This window comes from Myotis myotis, unplaced genomic scaffold, assembly GCF_014108235.1.
Source record: "Myotis myotis isolate mMyoMyo1 unplaced genomic scaffold, mMyoMyo1.p scaffold_m19_p_11, whole genome shotgun sequence".
Classification (NCBI taxonomy): domain Eukaryota; kingdom Metazoa; phylum Chordata; class Mammalia; order Chiroptera; family Vespertilionidae; genus Myotis; species Myotis myotis.
The window spans coordinates 56,084,416-56,106,020 of NW_023416315.1; the positions used below are offsets into that span (position 1 = coordinate 56,084,416).

A 21,605-nucleotide genomic window follows, 5' to 3' on the forward strand; every position below is an offset into this window, starting at 1 on the left:
TTGGTAAATGCTAGGCACTGTTACAACTATTGTCATTGTCATAACTGTAATTACTGGGCATAGCGTGCTAGCCATGGACTTGAGGAGAATATACCAATTGTGTCTGCTTTATGCAATAGAGATACTGATGGGACATGTTGCTTAGGGAGCTTTAGGGTGTTGTCACTCCTTCCTAGTGGCACCATTGGATTAATGGCATCATGGTCTGTTTGCACAGACATGTTATGGAGGGCATTAAACTCACATAAAAACAATATGGGGTATTGTTCATGAAAAGGGACATAGGATCAAATAAGTTTGGGAAACACTGAACACCTTTAATATGCAAATATGCATTATGAAGCTCTCAGAAGGGTGTAAGGTATGCAGGATTTCCTGCTTTTTTTCTGGGGGTGGTAAGGATCATTGAATCCATTATTTTCCCCATAGAACAGCAGTTCTCAACCTGTGGGTCGAGACCCCTTTGGGGGTCGAACGACCCTTTCACAGGGGTCGCCTAAGACCATCGGAAAACACATATATAATTACATTACGATTCATAACAGTAGCAAAATTACAGTTATGAAGTAGCAACGAAGATAATTTTATGGTTGGGGGTCACCACAACTTGAGGAACTGTATTAAAGGGTCGCGGCATTAGGTAGGTTGAGAACCACTGCCATAGAACATCTGTTCAACATTTTGTGGGATGTCAGTATTCAGTGGAAAACTGAAATGCTCGTACAGTGCAGTTTCCCTAGCACTTTCCAATGTTAATCAATAGCAGCAACGCTTTGGGTGGTCACTGGAGGCTATTTCCTTAAAGGTAAAGGAATGAAAAGTCAGGGATGCTTAATCCCCATCGAGCTTTGTAGTTTTTCTGTATCTTTGTGCAATTATTTTGCCTTTACACTTTCATTAGAGTGTGTGTGTGTGTGTGTGTGTATGTGTGTGTGTGTGTGTGTGTGTGTGATTTTATTCTTAGAGAAGAATTTTAGATCAAGGCTGTGCTTATTTGTGGATTGGGTATATGTTTGCGTGGAGCAATCCTGTTATTTAATAAAAATCATTTGCACCTGATTCAGCGTAGAGTTTGCATATTACCTAGGCAATGCCCAGGTGTGCAGAAATGCTTTTCTTTCTAGTGCTCAGTTCTCCTCAGTGACAGGGACCCAGAGCCACAGAGTTGACCCCATATTCTTGATGTTCAAAGGCTCCAGTCTTGGCTGAAGCATTGTTTGCATTAGTTGTTACCCAGAACCCCCTCTGGCCTCCGAGTTGATACTGTTTTTAGGAGCTTTTTATTGTTGCCTATCTCATGTACCAGGCAGATAGAAGGAAATGGAGAAGCCTGCTTTGATGTCTTCATTACAGCAGGTGTGTGGGATTTGGAATCAAATGACCTGGCTTTGAATCTAGGTTCTGAGATTTTTCTAGTTGTGTGACAATAGCCACAGTTTTAACCTCTTTCAGTCTCAGTTACTCATCTATAAAATGTGGGTAATACCTGCTTCTTATGGATGTTGTGAAACTTGAGTGAGATAATGCATATGTAGCAATTAACAGTGTGGCAAGTCACAGACACTCAACAAAAAGTAGTTACTATAGTCATTTCTTCCTTCAGTGAAAGTGGTTCCAATGGATTGTCAGAAACAAACCGAAAAGGCAATGCCAGACTATTAACTTTGGAGGCCCTTAGTCATCACCTCTCTCACTGAATAAAAGAGGGTCTGAATCCTGTGGGGGTGTAACAACTAGCCCAGCTGCCAGGCTATCCTGGACTCTGTGCCCCTTCTCCATTCTCTTGATCCTCTTATACCACATATTATTTTCTATTATCTAAAAGCAATATCACTCACTTACTGTCTGTCTTTGCCACTAGAACAAGCTGCATTTAGCTCATGGACTTTGCCTGTCTTGTACTCTCCTGGATCCTCAGCACTGAGAAAAGTGACTGCCATTTTTCATGGAATGAATGAATGAGTTCACTGGTAGGATTGTTCGGAGAGATACACATACACACACAGACACCTGTCACCAGATTAATCCTGCCACTTAAGTACCATTATGCTTGAATTCCTGACTTATTTTTGAGGCTCTTCACAGGGAGGTTCAACACTAATTACTAGCAGGCTACTGTGGAGTTCTAACTCCTGTTTAGCCCATGTGATGCCTACTGAGCCCATTTATTGGATTCTTTTTGAGGTAGACAGCTGTTTTCCACTCTTGGCACAGGTGGTCATGGTATGGTTGTCATTAGTCCGTTCCCATGGGGCTCTCAGGAGAATAGATTTTTCTAAAGCAATGATGTCAAATATGTTCATCTGTCTTCATCAGTTTTGTTCTCTTAATCTATCACTCATAAAGAAAATTAAAGGGAAGTAGTAAGTTACATAGAAAGAGATGGCTTTGCATCAGCAAGACCTGAGTTCTACTCCTAGCTAATCTATCTTGGGAAAGTTGCTTGCTCTCATAAGTTCTCAGGCCCTCAGCTGTAAAAAAGGTGAATGGCACCCATCTTGCATGGTTGAGGTGAGCTGTGCTTATAGTGCACATAATGTGTAAATACTTCTGCCAGTCTCCTGGGAAATACTCTGTGGTCATCATGTCTTTGGAAAAAATGGTGGGCAATGTGTGTATGTTAGTGAAAACCACACTGCCACTTGAAGATACAGTGTTGGGTGAACTGTGACTGAAATGCTGGCCTTCCTGGGATAGATCGATCGGAGGCTTTGTCTTCATTGTGTCACCAGTAGCTTGGGATTTAGGAAATGGCAATGAAAAGGTAACTAATTTACCACGGCTTGATGTGGCTTCTTATGTAGATACTAGAGGCCCAATGCACAAAATTTGTGCAAGGGGCTCAGCCCTCGCAGCCGTGGCGGCTTGCCTGGGCCCTCGCAGCCCCAGCTTAGTCAGGAAGGTCGTTTAGAAGGACTTCTGGTCTCATTAGCATATTACGCTTTTACTATTACAGATAGTGTTCCAGATTAAAACAAATATCTATAATTATTGTTTAGAAATCTTAAGCTGTGATCTTTAAAAAAACAATTCCATCAATTTCCACAAAGCAAACTGATAATGAGAACCTTTTAGGGCTCATACTGCAAGTAAGAGGGTTTATATGGTCTATTACACCAACCACGATTAAAAGGCAAACTTTGGTATTTCTTGTTTATATTAACCCTCAGATCTCTGCTGTGCCCTCTGTATCCCACCTTAGAAGTAGAGAGAGTCATTAAGACAACATTGAGGCATTATTTCCTGTTGTCTTCATGGTGTAATATGTCCAGCCCATCCGCATTCATATCCATCTGCCTGAAATTTGTGAGTACACTTGTGTCTGTGTGTGTAGGATGCTACTTGTGCGAATGTCTACTTATAAGTGTTTGTATACTTGTAATTGTGTTTATATACAATCATATAGAAAAACTTCAATTAACCTACTACAAGGTGCATGGCAACTGTGATGTGAGATATCTTTGAAGAGACTATAAAAATCGAATGGAGCAGCCCCAAAAGCAGCTAGAAAGAACTAAAGACAGAAAGGTAGTCCATGATACAGTTAGAGCTATTGACTGGTCATATGAGCTGCACCAAAGCTGGGCAGCACAGAGGAAAATAAAAAGAGAATTAAAAACACACAGAGAGAAAAGATAAGGAGAAGAAAATACAAAGCAGAGACAAGAGAAGACAGCGACAAAGTACAGAGGCAAGGATAATGATTATGGAAATGCGAGATGTCCTTGGGTAAAATGAGAGCCAGGAATGGGAAATAGAATTGAGGATTTTTGAATATTTCTTTGAGTTCATTCAGCTGAAATCCCTTTTTAATGCTTCCTATCCAGAAAGTCCCAAACAGTGTACCTATCTTGGGCCAGTTAATGCCAGGGCACTCTAAGCAATACACAGCCCAGCTCAGAGAGCAGCAGTGTGCTGGTAGCTTTCCATTAAGCTGTGCCAGCCATACAACTTACCAGGCCATCACCATACTTCTCAGAAGTAACAACTGCAATACATATTTGCTTCATACACTTCATACATCAATAACTGAACTGAATTTTATATCCATTTACAAAAGATAGTAGCAGTGTGCATTACTTACCCAATCGAGTTCCATGTAGATGTCTAACATTCACGGGTAGATTTCTATTTAGCCCATCAGAGAATTCGTGTACCTTCTTCTCATTAAAAAAATAATAATAAATTCACCAACATAAGCTACTTTTAAATTACTGTTACAGAGAATGATTTGCTACATATTTTAGAGTAAACTATTAAGACATATGTATTTTTTTTTCTCCCCTTAAGATAAATCCTCTGCCATTCTGAGCATAGTTTTGTTTGTTTTTTAAATCCTAATTTAATGGAACAACACAATGAGGTATCATTCTTTATAACCAGCCACCAACTTTACTAGAATCCAGTAGCTTTGAATTAACACTGGTTCTAGCAATTTGGTTCTTGCCAAATTGGTCCTCATGTGAGTGCTGACTGGCTGATTTTCAGGCAAAGGGGAGGTTTTCCTGTTCTTTGGGGTTCTCATAGTCAGCTCACATAGTCCTTTCCCTTCCCTTCACTATCTGCAGTAAGGTTTTGGTTTTGTTTCTCTTCAAATGAAAGACATAAACTACGCTGGCTGCCAGGGAAATAGAAAGCTTTTCTTCACATCCAAACAAGGACAAGAATGAACTTTTCTTCTTTCTCTTGGTGTCTCTCAAGAAGCTGTGGAATTGAATCTGTGGGCCTTAGCTCAGGGGGGTCCTGCTTACCCTGTAGATTTACTGTACAGGCACACCCGAGGTGTCTCAGGGGAGGCAACTCAACAAACACTCGCTATGCATGTTGCTCCCAGTAATGTGTTCCTTAGAACAGAACAAAATATGGTGTTTGAAGAGCAACTTAAGTGAATTTTATTGTAGTACTTACTAGTAGAGGCAATCCCAACCGTAACACTCATGAGATGGGCAGTCAGCTGATGCCCATAGCAGCAAGCTGACCAAGGTGTGGGAGCGTGGCCACCCATGGCTATCGGTTATTCCACTGAAGGACATAAGGCCCAGGTATGAGAAATCTGTGCTACCCTTAGGGGAGGCATGCGTGACCAGAAAGAACGGTCTGCCCTATCAGTTAATCACTTACATCTCTGTCTTCTTTTCTCTTCCATTCTTGTCGCTCCAATTCAGGCCCTAATTTCACTGTGGACTTTGATTACTTATTCTCTTTCAGAAAATATCCAACGTCTTATGACCTGCAAGACCATGTATATATGATCTGGCCTGCCATGATTGTCTGGCCTCATCTCCACTCAGTTCACTCCACTCCTGCAACACTGGCCCCTTCGTCACTCCTCAAACCTCCCAAGGTCCTCAGGCCTCTGGGCTTTGCACTTGCTGTTCTATTTGCTAGGAATGCTTCCTGCCCACCCCCCCCCCGCCCACCCCCCATACATCTCCATGGCAAAGCCCCCCACTTCCTTCTGGTGTTTCCCAAAATGTATCTTCTCAGTGAGACCTTTCCTGGCCAACGTACAACTTCAGTTCTCCTCTACTCCCGATTCTATTTCCTATTCCCCATTCTCTCCTTAATTTTTATCTTTAGCACTTATTTCTATTAATATTTAGATACTATTTTGATATATCTTGTTTATTGTCTGTCTCTCCTAAGAGAATGTAACTTCCATGAGGTAAAAAACAATTTAAGAATGTTTTGTTCATTGCCGTATCCCCAATGCCTGGGACAATGCCTGGTGCCTAGTAGATACTCAGTATTTTTTGGTTGACTGAATTACTAAATTACTCATCTAATTTTCTCTTATCTGTTGCCTTCCTTTTTTTTTTAGATAATCTAGTGCTACATACTGCCCCAAGATTAAATTATTATTTTTGGCTACATAAGTCTCACAAACTCTATTAGTGCCCCATTGCCTATTAGGTTAGATGTTCTATTTCTCAGCCTAGACTTCAGGACTTAAACAACCTTTTTTCCTATCCACCCTTCTAGCCTAATCTGCACCACTCAATCAACTGGAATCAACATGGGAAGCTGGCTTCCTTGCTGGCCCCAGCTCTGTCCAGCACGTTTCTTCCCTCCCCCCGCCCCCCACCACTACTATTACTCAAATAAATATTCCAATCTACTGAGTTTATAAGCATAGGTGGAAGCAGCGATAATAGAATTTCTGTTCTTATCTCTACCCAGTTATGTAAGGGCTCAGCCTTCTGAAAAATTGGGTATTTCTGTGGCTTCCCTAAAGATACCTCATTTGTGCTCACAAAATCAGTGGTTCAGCTATAAGCACCATGAATTTTCTACCCTAATTTTCCTTCTACCCTAAATTTCCTTCCTGTAAAGGTCTTTCATCCCTTAAACAATTTTAGGGTGCCTCCTTACCTCTTTTTTGGAGATTTCCTATGTGAGAATGCCTATGTCCTAGTTTAGGTTTTGCTTCTTAATTCCAAAGCCACCAGTTCTTCAGACTGGAGCTGGATTGGGGGCTGACGTGGGGAGAAAGCCCTTCTCTGCAAGCCACTTTTCCTTTCCGTTATCTCTCCCATCCTCTCTCCCTCCCTCCTTCCCTATCTCCTTCCCTCCCTTCCTCCCTCCTCTCTGCCAGAACATCTGTTGAGCTTCTGCAATGGCCAAGCATGTCCTTGGTGTTGGATTATGGCCATATGGAAACACGCAGGGGAATCTCCATCTTCTTGGAAGTCTACTGTGAGCCTCTCAGGTAGAGCCTGTTGTGCCATTTCTCTTGCAGACCTTGATGACACAGCTCCTCTGGCTTCTTAACAGCCAGTGTTCCCACTCTTCACACCTGTGGACACCCTACTCTACCTGATCCCCCAACCGACGCACACATGGAAGCTTCCACACTCATCCATCAAACCTGGTGCCCAACAACTCATGCAAATGGACACCTGTGAGTCTGGTGACTGTGCCCCATTGGACACGCCAACCAAGTCTCAGTGCCTTTTAGGAAACATCACTGCTCACTATGTAATGAGACTTTGGATCTTCTCCCTGCTGGAGGGATCCTCAATTTTTTATATGTAAAGTTTAAGGCCCAAGTAAAAAAATGTGTTTCTCTGTTGGGCCTGTTTTTACTGATTCAGCTTCTGAGGTTTTACCCTCCTATAAATTATAGCACCTGCTGTCTGCGCTGTTCATTTAGCACATAGCCATGTGGGACCTTCTTCTATTAAGGACCTTATCTTCTGAGTCCTTCTTGTCTCCTCATGTGGCTTACTAGGAAGGAAAGAAGCTTCTTCCTTTTTATTTCCGGTACAGCACTTAGCATTGCTTTATACATGTAGCGATGGTTAACATTATTTATTGAATAAATGTCCAGAATATGCTTTGGAAAGGTTAGTGGTTAACAAGCTGTTGCAGCAACATGGAAAATTCCCTTGAGTAGGAGACCTCAGACGATTATGTTTCCAGGTTATGGCACATGCAGACTGAGGCATATTGTACAATTGAGTATTGCATGAGTGTTTTTATGCACTAGTACATGAGTCCCCCTTCCTGCCTTCTTCTTTTTTAAAAAAATATATTTTTATTGATTTCAGAGAGGAAGGGAGAGGGAGAGAGAGATAGAAACATCAACGATGAGAGAGAATCATTGATGGACTGCCTCCTGCATGCCCCCTACCGGGGATCGAGCCCACAACTGGGCGTGTGCTCTTGACTGGAATCGAACCTGGGACCCTTCAGTTCGCAGGCTGACACTCTCTCCACTGAGCCAAACCAGCTGGGCCCAGCCTTCTTTTGTTCCTGCTCCTTGTTCTTTCAAATATTCTGAGGTTCTTTGGGCAACATTTAGTATGTGTTCTGCCAATGGTAAGGGGCCATGTCAAAGGGATTCAACCCTCACCCAGCTCTTGTCTGTCCAGAGGACACATGGCACCTTGACAAAGGAAGAACTATTTTCCATGGGCCAACAGTAGTCAGGTTGAGGGTTGGGGCCTTTTAACACAGAGCAAGGTCTCCCTGTGGTAGGCCTTCTGCAGAAATCTCCGGCAGTACCTAGGACCACAGACTTCCTGGACATGGAGCACTTCTGCTCCTTGTCTGGGATCATGAAATCCCGTTGTCACAGAGAGACTTACTGATGTAGTGAGGAGCCATAATAGGGGTGTGCTGGAACTTCAACTAGCCACCTTCCTAATTTGTCTGAAATGTCCTCTATTCTGCTTGGGGAAAAGAAAAGGCATGAGTGAGAATGGAGGCTGTTCTTCAGCCCTGAAATCACATTAATTGAACTTCCAGATAATGTCATTCTTCATTTTTCCTAATACCAATTTACAGATTGTATCCCAGGCTCCCCAGAGAAGCAGAACTTGCCAAGTATGCTTGTCATTTCTCCTAATTGGGTGTTTAAATTAATCAGAGGACTCTTGTTTTCATTTACCTTGGATTATACAGCAGCAACATTCTGGTTCATGTTGCTCATAGAGGCAATCCCATTGAAAGGGCAACCAATTTCTGAGATTCTAAAGCAGGGGTGGGGACCATTTTTTCTGCCAAGGGCCATAACATCATTCTAGGACCATACAAAATTATCAACTTAAAAATTAACCCGCTATATTTGGTCAAACATTTAATTAACTCTTCGCTGGCATTGAGCTAGACCAGTGGTCGGCAAACTGCAGCTCGCGAGCCACATGCGGCTCTTTGGCCCCTTGAGTGTGGCTCTTCCACAAAATACCACATGCGGGCGCGCCTGTATAGTGTGATTGAAACTTCGTGGCCCATGCGCAGAAGTCAGTATTTTGTGGAAGAGCCACACTCAAGGGGCCAAAGAGCTGCATGTGGCTCGCGAGCCTCAGTTTGCTGACCACTGGGCTAGACATTCCCCACCCTGCTCTAAAGGCTTAGGAAGCTTCCTCTCCTCTACTTTCCTGAGCATTTCATTTGCTGCACCCTTGGAGAGAAAAACCGGTACCCTTGTCTATGCCCTGCTGTCCATCATCTCTACTGCTCCCACCAAAGTGGCCCCGTAGACTGAGCTTTGTGTTAATAAAGGAGTAAGAAGAGAGAATAACATTTTTGTCACCTCACTTACTATTTCCCCTTTGCCTGATCTCAAACCCTCCCTTAGTTTTATTCCTGAATATGAGACCTTCTGATCTGGGAAAGGAAAGGGGCTGAGAAATCACTGAGGAGCAGACAGTTTGGTAGAAGCTTGACTTTGTAAATCTATTGCACCAGCCTCATCCACCCTTCTGTTTCCCTGCTTTCACCACCCACTGGCCCTTCTGATCCTTTGCCCAGAGTGCCTTCTCCACATCCTTCCCCAATTTCAGTTTGGTTGAGTTCCTGCCTGAAGCCTCTGGCCACTCATTTTCTATCACTGTGGTCTCATCATAGGTGTGGGACTAATGGAAGAGCCACTCCTTGCATTAGTTCTGGGAGCTCAAAGTTTGGAAATTCTGTCTGGAGTGAGATGCTGCAAGCCCCAAACTTAGTTCTGCCAGCAGCAGGCTCTGGCCTCTGAGCTTTCCTGAGACTGGGAAACTAAGAAAGGGTTGCCATGCTGGCTCGGAGTGCTAAGTATTTCCTCCTATTTCTCCACTTTTGATCTCTGTGATTAACTCTGTGGAGGTGTGGAGGTGTGCCTGCCTTGTACATGCTTCTTGGGGTCAAACTTCAGACTGTTAGGGATGACAATCAGCATCAGTTACCCTAGGCAGCAAGGAGACCCAAATACTTGCACAAATCATAGGTTTATGCATCTAGGTTTCCCTTCTTCTCTCCTCCCTCCTTTCTCTTTTTCTTTCTAACAAACAAACCACATTAACTACCATCAGATACTCATTGCTACTTAGCAAAAATCACATCTCTTGTTCAAACAAAGAAAAAATAGCTTTTTTGGTGGTACGTTTGGATCAGTGACTTGTGACCAAAGGAAGTGGGTGGGTGAGAGGATTAGACAGTAAACGCTCTATCAGCGACAGTTATCTACTTTCTACCACTGCTTGCCTCTGATCCTTTTGGCCCCAGCCCCAGCCCCAGCCTCTAAGGCCGTGACAGTCCTACTCCCATGCTAGATATGCGCTGAAGGTTGGCGAGGAGCTATCACTGCTTTGAAACCAGCGATGACCACAGTGTGGGAAACGTGTAGGGCCAAGTCAGAACTTGAATGTTCTCTCTTACAATCTCTGCAAGGTCTGCTGGTTAGTTTGCCCACCATCCTAAAGCATGGCATGTCACTCCATTATTATTATGTAGGTAAGGATTGGTCATGATGTGATAGGCTGTGATCTATATTACATCCTATATTGGTAGTTATCACAGAAGTGCCCTCCCCCATGATTACAAACTAATGGATTTCCTTTGACAAAATCAGGAAACCCTTAGTAAGGGCACTCAGGTTACTTTACTTGATATTTAAAGCACTGAGCCTAATTGGCCTCTAAATTCATCAGTGAGAGTGAATTATTAAATTTTTATAATTTTAATTTTTAAGCATTTTTGGGTCCCAGGCCATATTTATTGTTTAAATTATGTTTTTGTGCTATGTTCTATAACAACTAAGCCCCAATATGAAGGATAACAACCAACCTGCTGAATTAATTTTAAAGACTTTTCTTGATATATCACTTTTCATAGTGAAGGAAGGGTTGGCTGAAATGAGAGCTTTCTAAGAAAAAGTGAGTGCTTGCAGTATTTAGAATGTCTTGATTCCTGTATTTTATCTTTTTATTTAGTTTTAATCTTGCAACTAAAAATTATAACATAACCAAGCACAAAAATTCTATATGTTTTGAGCAACTTCTGCCTGGAAGTTTATTATACAGCTACTTCGAATGACTTTGATCAGCTGAAATACAGTCATAAACCAGGAAAGGAAGTCAACAGTTAAGACTTCTGATTCACCAGAGGAACTAAATTCAATTGAGGAACTAAAATCCATGCTTTTATTAAGTGGCAGAAAAACCTAAGACCTTAACTCTGAATGTATTTACTTAATTTCGCATATGATTATAAAGCTTAATTATCTGTTTCTCAGGTTATAAACTGTTTATAAAGTGCCATTTAGGAATTTGAGGGCAGCCAAAGGCAGTCACAGCAACATTGAAAGGATATCTAGTCTGATAAAAGGATGGGAAAGAGAAAAATGACTTGCAGTAAAATGCATTAGTGTGTATGGAGAAAAATTCAGATGATGGACTATTTATTCTGCCTTAAAGTTCACAGAAGTACATAATATATTTTATGAGGGTTTTTTTTAAAAAAATTCAATATTGTTTAAATACAATTAGTTTTACAACTTAAGGCACTTTACTTCATATGTTGTCATCTGTAGAGCATTGCACTTGAGTTGTTCCATATGAATGATATCAGTGTACTTACTAATCTATATACATAAAAGCCTAAGTGACCGGATGGTAGCTATTATGTGCACTGACCAGGGGGCAGTGTGCTCCCACAGCGAGAGTGCTGCTCAGCTGACAGACAGGTGCCCGACACTGGGCTGACAGCTGGCAAGTGCAGCTGCAACTGCGCGAGCCTCTCCTGTGGACACTCCCCCTAAGTGCCTGGCAGGAGCAGAGCCCAGCCTGGACTAGGGCCCCTCCCCAGCCTGGGGCACTACTTCATGCTGTGCTGGATCAATGCAGACAGTGGGCTGGAGCCCTATGAGCTGGAGGGTAAGGCAGGGCTGCGATGGTGCGGAGGTCCACTGATCCCCGCAGGCCAGGCCATGGGACCCCCTCTAGTACACTAATAAGTGGACAGGGAATAGTTAACACAGCAGTTTTCAAACTCTTCCAGCCCAGATCCATAACTCACAATTTCTGAATAGCAAGCCTGATATTGGACACAGGCAAGGAAGAGATGTTCGGGTTTCAGTGGATGCCAGTGGGTTCTGAGCCTGCTCAGTGCTCTGCCCACCATCCTCAGTGACTCCGTAGAAGCCTCACCAAGTCCCTGGAGCTCCAGAGAACGTCATGCCGAGCACGAGGTCAGGCACAGAGCTAGAGCAGGGCGGGAGTGATTGGTAAGGAAGGAGGCTTTTCAGGCATCCTTAAATCACAGCCCATCACTGGTGGCCTACTGTGCTGTCCGCAGTGTAATCTACCAGGGGTTTTGTGGCTGATGAGAAGACTGGAATCAATTCTAGTTTGCTTAGCATCACTGTCACTCTGATTAGCAATGTGACTCCAGTACCCCATGCATTTGCTGCAGGTGGTGCTGCGGCAGCAGTCTGCACCAGGAGAGCCAGAGGAAGCAGGAGAGCAACAGTCATTTTCTTATGGGCACTCCACTCATGAAAATTTGCAAACTAGAATTTTATTATTGTTGCCGTGAATGATGCTGCTACTGCTGTTACAACTGCTGCTGCTGCTAGTACTGCTATTATTACTAACACTATTACTATTCCTACTGCTTACTCTTGTTCTCCTTCCCCCTCCCCCCTTTCTTTTTAGCGGTAGAGCCGAGACACCTTCCAGTAGTGTAGCTAGATGCTTGAGTGTTTCTTGTCTGTCGTTATTAGCAAAATCAACTGATGGTCAAACTGATTTAACATTGACGACTACCTACCTTCTGTTCTCGGGGAGGAGAGGGCCAGGAGAAATTACTGCACCACAAGCAGGTTGACTAAACCTCGGTCAGCGGGGTGCAGACTGTGGGCTGGGGGTTTAGTTGCTGCAGTCCGGCAGTGCTCCGGGTCCTTGGTTGGTGGCTGGTGACACTGTGGATGGCCTGTGTTCCATGAGAAGTGCCACCAGAGAGGCAGGAGGCTACAGCTTCTTTTCTGAGTCTGCCCCCTTCCAAGATGGTTGTTTCGTCCTCTCCTTGGCAGAGCTATCTGTTCCTTCTCTCTCCCTGCCACAGGTGGCGCCAAAATAATACCTCAACCAGCCGGGGAAGCCACACATCAGAAGTGGGGAGGTGGTGGCAACCTACACTAGCACCGCCCTTAAGGGTGGGGAGCAGGGCCTTTCTCACTGGGAAGCATTGATAGACTATTTCACAGACGGGCTTTGTTACAATAAGTTCCGTTCGGTCCCCAAACCCCAGATTCATTTATGCAGAGCCGCCTTCTCATCTGTGCTCTGGAAAGAGACCTGAGCATTCCTAGCTTAGACTTTACACGGCACTGGCAGGAGTAAATCCGGATTCCACCCATTTCTCTCTCTCTCTGCTACCCTTTTTTTATTGTTAGAGAAAAAATATACCTCAACAAGTATTTTTATTGCGAATTTAAGCTGGTATTTATTGACTGTCAGGTCAAATTGTGTAATGCTTATAAGCAGGAGCTCTGGAGTCACACTACCTGGCTCTGTGGACCCTAACTGTGTAACCCTGGGCATATCACTTATGGTGTCTCAGTGTTCTCATCTGTAAAATGGGAGTGAGAACAGTACCTAGTCCTTAGGGTTGTGAGGATTAAATGAGTTACTGTTTGTGAAGTGCTTACAAGAGCCCATGGCAGATAGTAAGTATTAAATCCATGTAAGCTGCTGTTACTGTTATTATAACTATTATTATTATTATTATTGGGTGTAAAAGTTAGACTTATCTCTTTGCTTTCCTGAACATTTGGGCAGAAACCCGAGTAGCTTAGTATAAATTCGTGCTTGGAATAGAAGCCTAAATGGATTGACCTCTTGAAATGCAGACTCTTTGACAGTAGGGAAAGAATGCTTGGTTTGAAATTACATCTAACTTAAATGTTGGTTGGCCTTGCCCCTTAACTACTGGAGTAAACATGTAAGGAAATAAAAGAAGGATAATAATGTCTACATTTTTAGGTTATGAAATTTAGAATAAAGAGCTTGGTTTGTATTATATACTCAATATATAGTAGCTAGTATAATTATTATGTCTGGAAGGAAAATCTAGGCCATCCTAAGTCATGGGGATATGGAGCTACTTGGTGGGTCAAAGCATTGTTGGTGAAGTTAGCCATATTATTGAATGATTACAGTGAACATTTAAATTTCACCTTATATTGCTTAGTAATATAAACAGTTGCAATGTTTGCTTTATTTGCATATGCTCTCTTTAGAACAGAATGCTGACATTTCTTTTTGTATTTTGAATTGAATGTTGTAGAAATCTGCCCTCAGGAGGAAGTGTGCAGTCTGTAAAATCGTGGTCCACACCGCCTGCATCGAACAGCTAGAAAAGGTGAGACAGCGCCACCTGCTGTAAATTCTGATACCTTGCAAGTGTTGAGACTTCCGAGACCAGGTGTCAATTTCTTTCCAACTTCTTGAAAACAACCCCCTTTTAGGAAACTGGAAGTTCAACATTTTTACCAGATTAAAAATGGAAAGATAGTGCTTAAGGTTGATTCTCTCTGTTGTTTTCTGAAGCATAATTTGATATCATTTTATGTTGACTCTTGGGAGAAGGAATGATAAGGTGAGAGAAAAGCCTGGTAGGCATGATATTCTTCACAACAGCAAGCATTGTTAGTCGCCCATAGGACCTCCCACAAGATGTTTTCTCTTAAAGAAAAAAAAATAATTCCATAAACTCTTCAATGTTTACATTCGTCTGACCTCTGTGAGTTTATGTCTTCCTATAAAGTGCCGGCAAGGGAGAGAACCAAGCCAGAAAGCAATTCTGAGTTCCTTGGTTCAAGTGAGCAGTGTTCCTACTCACAGGTTCATATGTGGGAGGGGCTGGAAGTGGCATCCAGAATCAGTGGAGTCTGCATAGTCCATTTATCTGTCATCTGGGGGGAGAGAGAGGCCCCAATAGAGAGCTGTCTGCTGGTCTGCTGTCCTCTCCCCTCTCGTGCCTCCTTCTCCATTTCTGCGTGTGAGTCTCTGCTTTATCTATGTTCTTGAGCTGCCATGGGTAAATGTGTTGAATTATTTTAATCTGCTGTGACATTCATTGAGCTTTGAAGACACATTGCCAGTTGTTGCCAACTGATATTTTGTGAGAATGACTACTAAATATTTTATATCATGTCCCATCTCTTTTCCTCTTTCATTTTTATGCTCTTTTCGCCTGTAAATGACCAGGAGACCTCCGCATCTAATACTGAATACTTCAATAAATGATATTTTTTTGGTGTGTGTGTGTATCATCATTATCGTATTAAAAATTTACCAAGTTTGTATTTTCCTACTTTTAAAATCTGAAATGCAGATGGATGATTTCAGCTGCCTTATATTTTCCCCTGACTCTTTATTATCTCCATTTCTTTATTATCTTTATTGTTTAAAGATATGTTGATTTCATCAGTGAGAATGAAGAGACATGGATTGGAGGTATAGAATCACTTGGGATTTCTGTAGATTATCTAAGGTGATTATTTCAAAAGACTAAGAATAGTGTTAAACTTTGTTCTTCATTCTTTGAGGGGATTGTTTTGTAGTCTCAATATCTGTCACATGTTGGTTTATTCAGGTCACTCATTCCAATATGATGCCTATAACTAATATAATACACTTCTCTTTTTAAATGGCAGATTAATTTCAGATGTAAACCAACATTTCGAGAAGGGGGCTCCAGATCACCTAGAGAAGTGAGTATTTCAGAGCTCTATTTCAAATACCAGCTTTAATTTCCCATTGACTAACTGGACTTATAGATATTCACCAGGTATTAAAAATAAAGTGTATTGCCAGGCTGGTGTTGCTCAGTGGTGGGGCTCGACCCAGGAACCAAGAGGTCACGGTTTGATTCCCTGTCAGGGCACATGCCAAGGTTGTGGGCTCGATCCCCAGAAGGCAACATGCAGGAGGCAATTGATCAATGATGTTTCTGTCTTATCAATGTTTCTAGCTCCCTTTCCCTCTCCCTTCTTCTCTCTCTAAAAATCAATAAAAAATACTTAAAAAATTAAAACAAAAATTGTATCTCCCTTCATTTTACATCAGCTTTTTATTGATACATCAACAAATACAGTGAATAAAAATCCCCAGGTTTCTTCTCACAGAATGTGCAGAGAGCTAAAGTCTTACTGAATGCACCTGAGAGTAGGGGAGGGCACAGTGATAGAATTGAAAAGGTAAGAAAGCAATGGCATTTTATTGTCTTCAGGTTCATTTTAATTTGATTTTTCAATTTTGAATGGGTAGAAGCTCCTTGGGGGCAGTATAGCTACTGATAATTCCTATAAACAATGGAATCAGACTGCCTAGATTCAAAATCAGCCTTGATGCTGTGTGATTTTGGACATCTCATCTAATCTTTCAAAATGTCAGTGTTTTCATCTGTTAAATGAATAAGTAAGTAGATAGATGGATCAGTAGAGAGATAAATAGGGATATACAGAGATAGATAGATAGATAGATAGATAGATAGATAGATAGATAGATATATGATAGATAGATAGATAGATAGATAGATAGATAGATAGATAGATAGATAGGAAGACAGACGGATGGATAGATGTATGGGTAGATGATATAGATAGATAGATAGATAGATAGATAGATAGATAGATAGATAGATAGGAAGACAGACAGATGGATGGATAGATGTATGGGTAGATGATAGATATAGATAGATAGATAGATAGATAGATAGATAGATAGATAGATAGATGATAGATAGATAGATAGATAGATAGATAGATAGATAGATAGATAGTCAGACAGATGGGTGGATAGATGGATGGATAGATAGATGGCTAAATAGATAGGGAGATAGGTGAAAGATAGATAGATGGATAGATAGATAGAGAGAAAGGGAGGGAAGGAGGGAGGGAGGGAGGGAGGGATGGAGGGATGGAGGGACAGAGGGAGGAAGGAAGGAAGGAAGGAAGGACGGACTACATCCAGGGCTCAGTCCCTGACCTTTCAGTCTTGTAGTGGAGACAAACAGGTAAATAGGAAATTATAGAGAAGAGCAGTACTGCATGTTAGCAGAAAGCAGAAGTGAGGACAGGATGAGAGCGGCACTCAGATCTATTCAACTTTTAAAGGGTGTCCCAAAATTCACGCAAAAAGAAATTTTGATAAAAAACACAGGTTTATAATTAAAAATTATAAATTTTTTATTGATTCATAAAGTATACAGTATAGGGTTATGTATGGAATAGCATATCAGGTAAATGGCCTCCACACTTTGCTGGCACATACGTACTCTTTTGTTGAAAGTTTCCATGACCGTTTTGCATAAATGTGGCTGAATTTCGATGAGGCTCATTTTCATCTTGATGGCTTAGTTAATCGACAAAATTGTCGCATTTGGCGTTCAGAAAATCCATGAGTGATTGTTGAGAAACAAATGCATCCACAACATGTCACTGTTTGGTGCGGATTTTGGCTGGAGGCATCATCGGACCATTATTCTTAGAAAATGCGGCTGCTCAGGCAATAACAAAAGAGTGCGTATGTGTCAGCAAAGCCATGGAGGCTATTTACCTGATATGCTATTCCTTACATAACCTTATACTGTATACTTTATGAATCAATAAAAAATTTACAATTTTTAATTATCAACCTGTGTTTTCTATCAAAATTACTTCTTGCGTGAATTTTGGGACACCCTTTATTTAGAGGCGATGGGGCAGTGTATGTAGTTAGAGAAGACAAGAATGTTGGTGGAGGCAGTCAGCCTGCCTGTGTTATCCGGGATAGTGTAACTCCAGGCTATGGGTCATACATAGGGTGAGGAAAGTCTATGGAAAATGATGGATTGTGCCACCCACGTGCACTGTAGCATTGACCAGGATGTAACTTGATGACAACTCAAACAAAGGATAAATTTCATAGAATGAAAGGATAGGAGAAGGCATAGTTGTGTGTTTTTAAGGTAGAGTTTATGAATTAACTGGTTTATTCTGTCTTTATGTCTAGAATTCATAAACTTTACCTGAAAAACCAGGGATTCATATGTTTACCTTTAGCTCTCTGTTCTTTAATCTCTCTCTTTTTTTCTGCATAGATAATTGTTATTGTATGTGCAGTTTTCTAATGCATGTATTTTTTGTTTGTTTGTTTTTAGTTTTCACTAACTGTGTCCCTTCTCTTCTGCGAAGTCAGATATCCATGAGTGTTTTGGAAACCTTCTCTCATCTTAGCAAGGACTTGATGTTTATTCCTTTCCTACATTTTCACCCCTTCTTCCAGATTATTTTTATCTGCATAAACATGCTCTAATAAACCCCATTTCATTAAAACAAATGAAAATCTTCCTTAACCACCAACTGTATCCACAACTCTGATTCTCAGTTTTGTGTTCACGGCTAATATCCAGAAAGTGTGTTATATATAAACAGTATGTCCCCTCCTAGTCATTTTAACCTGTTCTGATCTGGTTTTCACTCTGTGCATTCACTGAAATTGTTCTTTGAATGTTGCCAACATCTCACCAATGCCAAACCCATTAGATATTTTTCTGTTCTTTTGTTATTCAATCCTTCAAATGTATTCAAAATGTTCAATGTTCCATTATTTTTGAAATGCTCTCCTGGCTTGACATCTTTCCTAACTGTCTATTTCACTGGGTTGTCCTTCCCACTCCCTTTCATTGCTCACTCCCCCTGATTGCTGCCTTTTCCTCTGGGGCTGGTCCTTGGCCATGTTTTCTCTCTGCCCACTCTTGTTGGAAGAACTCACCCAATCTCATGGCTTTAAATATCACTTCTGGGCTGACAATTCCTGGCTTTGCATGTCTACTCCACACTACATGTTCCATTTGACATGACCATTGAATGCAAGACAATTATGTCAGATACAATGCATGAAAAACTAAGCTCATTTCCATCACCTTAAAAATGATTTTTAAAAAATTGTTTTATGCCTCAGAAAATGAGATGGCTATTGATCCAGCTGTTCAATCGAGAAGACTGGTCATATTGATTTCTTTTCTTACTGACTTACCACATCTGTTTCACTTGCCAGCCTTATCAGTTTTCTTTATAAAATGTATTGCAAACCATCTCTTTACCCCCATTTCTGTTGCCAGTGCCTTAGCCTAAGGGACCATGATATCTCACTTTTGACCACTGCAGTCACTTCTCCATAAGTCCTTCATTTTCTCCTTCAATCTACCATGATTGAAGAGAGTGATTATTTAAAATGAAAATTGGATTATGTCATTTTCCAGCCTAAAATTCTCCAGTAGTTTCCCCACACCCACCCATCTCCCATAAGGACTTCCTTTCAGTTCTTGAGGTGCACGTCCAGCTAGCCTCCATCTTCAGATGTCTGTGCGTGGCATTGCTGTACTGGACATCTCTTTGCATGGCCAGCTGTTTCTTATAGGTAGGCCTCAGCTCAAACATCATCTCAGGGTCTTCCTTAATGACCACCTCTGCACAGGCCGCACCCTGTTCTTTATCAGAGCACCTTGTTCTGCCCTATTCAGAGCACGTTATGTGTCACAAGTATTTATATGTGTTACTCACTTGCTTGTCTGCTGTCGTCTTTCTGAAGTATAAGCTTTGAGAGGTCACTCATGGTCTGTGTCCCAAACTCATCATGCCAGGACACGGAGGATGTGATCAACCAATATCTGTTGACGGAATGCTTCCATAAAGGTGTCCATTTCTCCCCCAAATGTTCACAAACTCTTGGTCTAAGAGGACAATGGGAAGATGAAACTTATGAGAGACTATGACCCATTTGAGATTCTTAATTAAGAGAACTTAGGTAGTTTACTTAGTGTAAATAAAAGAACAGTCACTTTAGAATTTGAATGACATCTCTGCCTCTTTTGTACTCTGTGGTTAGAGCAGGGATCCAGGGCAGGGATTAATAGTCACTGTGCCCTTTGCTTTCAGAGTATATGACACAGAAGTTTTTTCATGAGTTGTGGTTGGACAGCTCTAAGTTGAAATTTTGTGTACCTCAGTTTTCTTAGACATAAGCTATATGTATTCGCTTATAATTTTAAGATCCTTCAAAGTGCTCTATGAATAATATTATGAATTGCATTGGCTATGTGAAAATAACTGAGCAATTGTGTTATGCATTTCTGCTTACAATACTGACTATAAATCCTGAGATACTGTGTCACTGCGATTTTAACACCCTTAAGTAATGGTCCTTTCTATACCCAATATTTAAAGACAGTATATGAATAATTCAGAGTTTATTGATGATGAACTATAAAAAGAGGTTATGGTGTCAGAAGCTTTTTTTTTTGTTGCTATATTCCTAACAGTGTATCAACACTCATATTTGCAGTGGAAGAATCCTGAGTCTAATTTCAGTTTATTAATTTAGGAGATATAGGTGTCAAAAAGGAGTAGTATAAAAAATTAAAGTTCTTGGAAAATACATATTAGAAAACAGCAGTGATTCTGTAGAATTCTTTTTCTAATTGATAAAGGCAATTGGAGATCCTTCATAATGGTAATTACATAATTGAATTGCCAAAGAAATGAGGTTGGAATTTCATTCAATTCAAAACATATTTATTGGATGTTTACTTTGTTCAAATTATGTTTAATTAGGCCCAGGGAGACCTCTGAATAGAAGGATGTTGACATCTCAAATTATAGAGCCATAGACAGGGGGAAGTTATTTAGTTTCTTCTTTAGTATACATAGTATGTTATACTATATATTTAGTATAATAACTGGTATTATCCCCTTCAGTACTTTTGCTTAAATTACTTTATCTTACTGTGTCTTTATTTTTTTTAGTTGCCTACCTATTTCCTAGGAAGGATGATATTAAAAATATTTAACAACATGCAGTTATATATGTTAATATTTAAATAATTTTAAAATGTTCCTCGCTTATCCCCTAAATAAACTAAACTACATGATATTATATATCAGATTACCAAACAATATACATTGTCACACAGATAAGTCAGTCTTATAATTTGCAAGTAATTATTGATTTGTGGAAATTGCTGGTTTAATCTTTTGATTAGAGCTGTCAGCAGCTAAATAATCCCCAAGAGTTAGCCATGATTCCACATGGGTAATTGTCAAATTCTTCCAGTGTTTTCCTCTTCAATGGATAGTCAGTAGGTGGTTTATAATCTCAACAAGTAGAGAATTTCTCTTACCATCAATGATATTGTTCATTCTCCCTTGTTTCTGCTAAACTAATAGCAGTTATAATAAATTTCTATAGCCCTTGTAATTCTGTCTGACATTTTAACATATTCAGTATTTCCACTGTTTAATATACTCAGTATTTCCAATATTTCCAAATGTCACTGAAGTCATTTCCTGGAGCTTGAACCTGATCTTCCGAGCAAAGGAGAGGCGCCGTGACCCTGTGTTTCAGGGCATAGGCTCTGGGTCAGCCTGCCTGGGACTGAGCCTTGCTCTGACCCTTACATTTTAAGTAACTACTCTGTGCTCTAGTTTCCTCGTCTGTCAGGTGAGGATCATATGATAATTCAGGTAAAACCCTCTGATAATGCGCCCTGCAATAATGTGAATTAGGATGTAGCACCCTTGTCTCCCCCGGCCTTTACCCTTAACAGGCAGTAAGCTAACGTTCTTTTCACTTAAGCAGGTGGAAGGCTGAGGGGCTCTGCCTCGCCTGGGGAGCAGAGGTGGCGAGTTTAGTACTTTCGTCCCCAGTAGTGTTTGCACTGAACTGATGCTGTGGACACTGATAACTAGACAGGTTCCTGGACTTGCTGCCGTTGTCCTGAAGGCCATGCGACCCAGAATTGCCTGCACTGATATTTAAGCTTGCACAGACAACCACATTGGGCACAGCCCAGACGTCTGA

The 21,605-nt window shown here is 41.2% G+C and overlaps 1 protein-coding gene across 2 annotated transcripts in view; it reads left to right on the forward strand.

Annotated features, from left to right (window-relative positions):
- DGKI (diacylglycerol kinase iota) overlaps positions 1-21,605 on the forward strand; it is a 402,033-nt gene that overhangs the window by 163,589 nt on the left and 216,839 nt on the right. For both annotated transcript variants that reach the window (XM_036328568.1, XM_036328569.1), the window contains exons 4-5: positions 14,047-14,121; positions 15,419-15,475. In XM_036328568.1, coding sequence (XP_036184461.1) covers positions 14,047-14,121; positions 15,419-15,475 — 132 coding nt within the window. The remainder of the gene's footprint in view (positions 1-14,046; positions 14,122-15,418; positions 15,476-21,605) is intronic.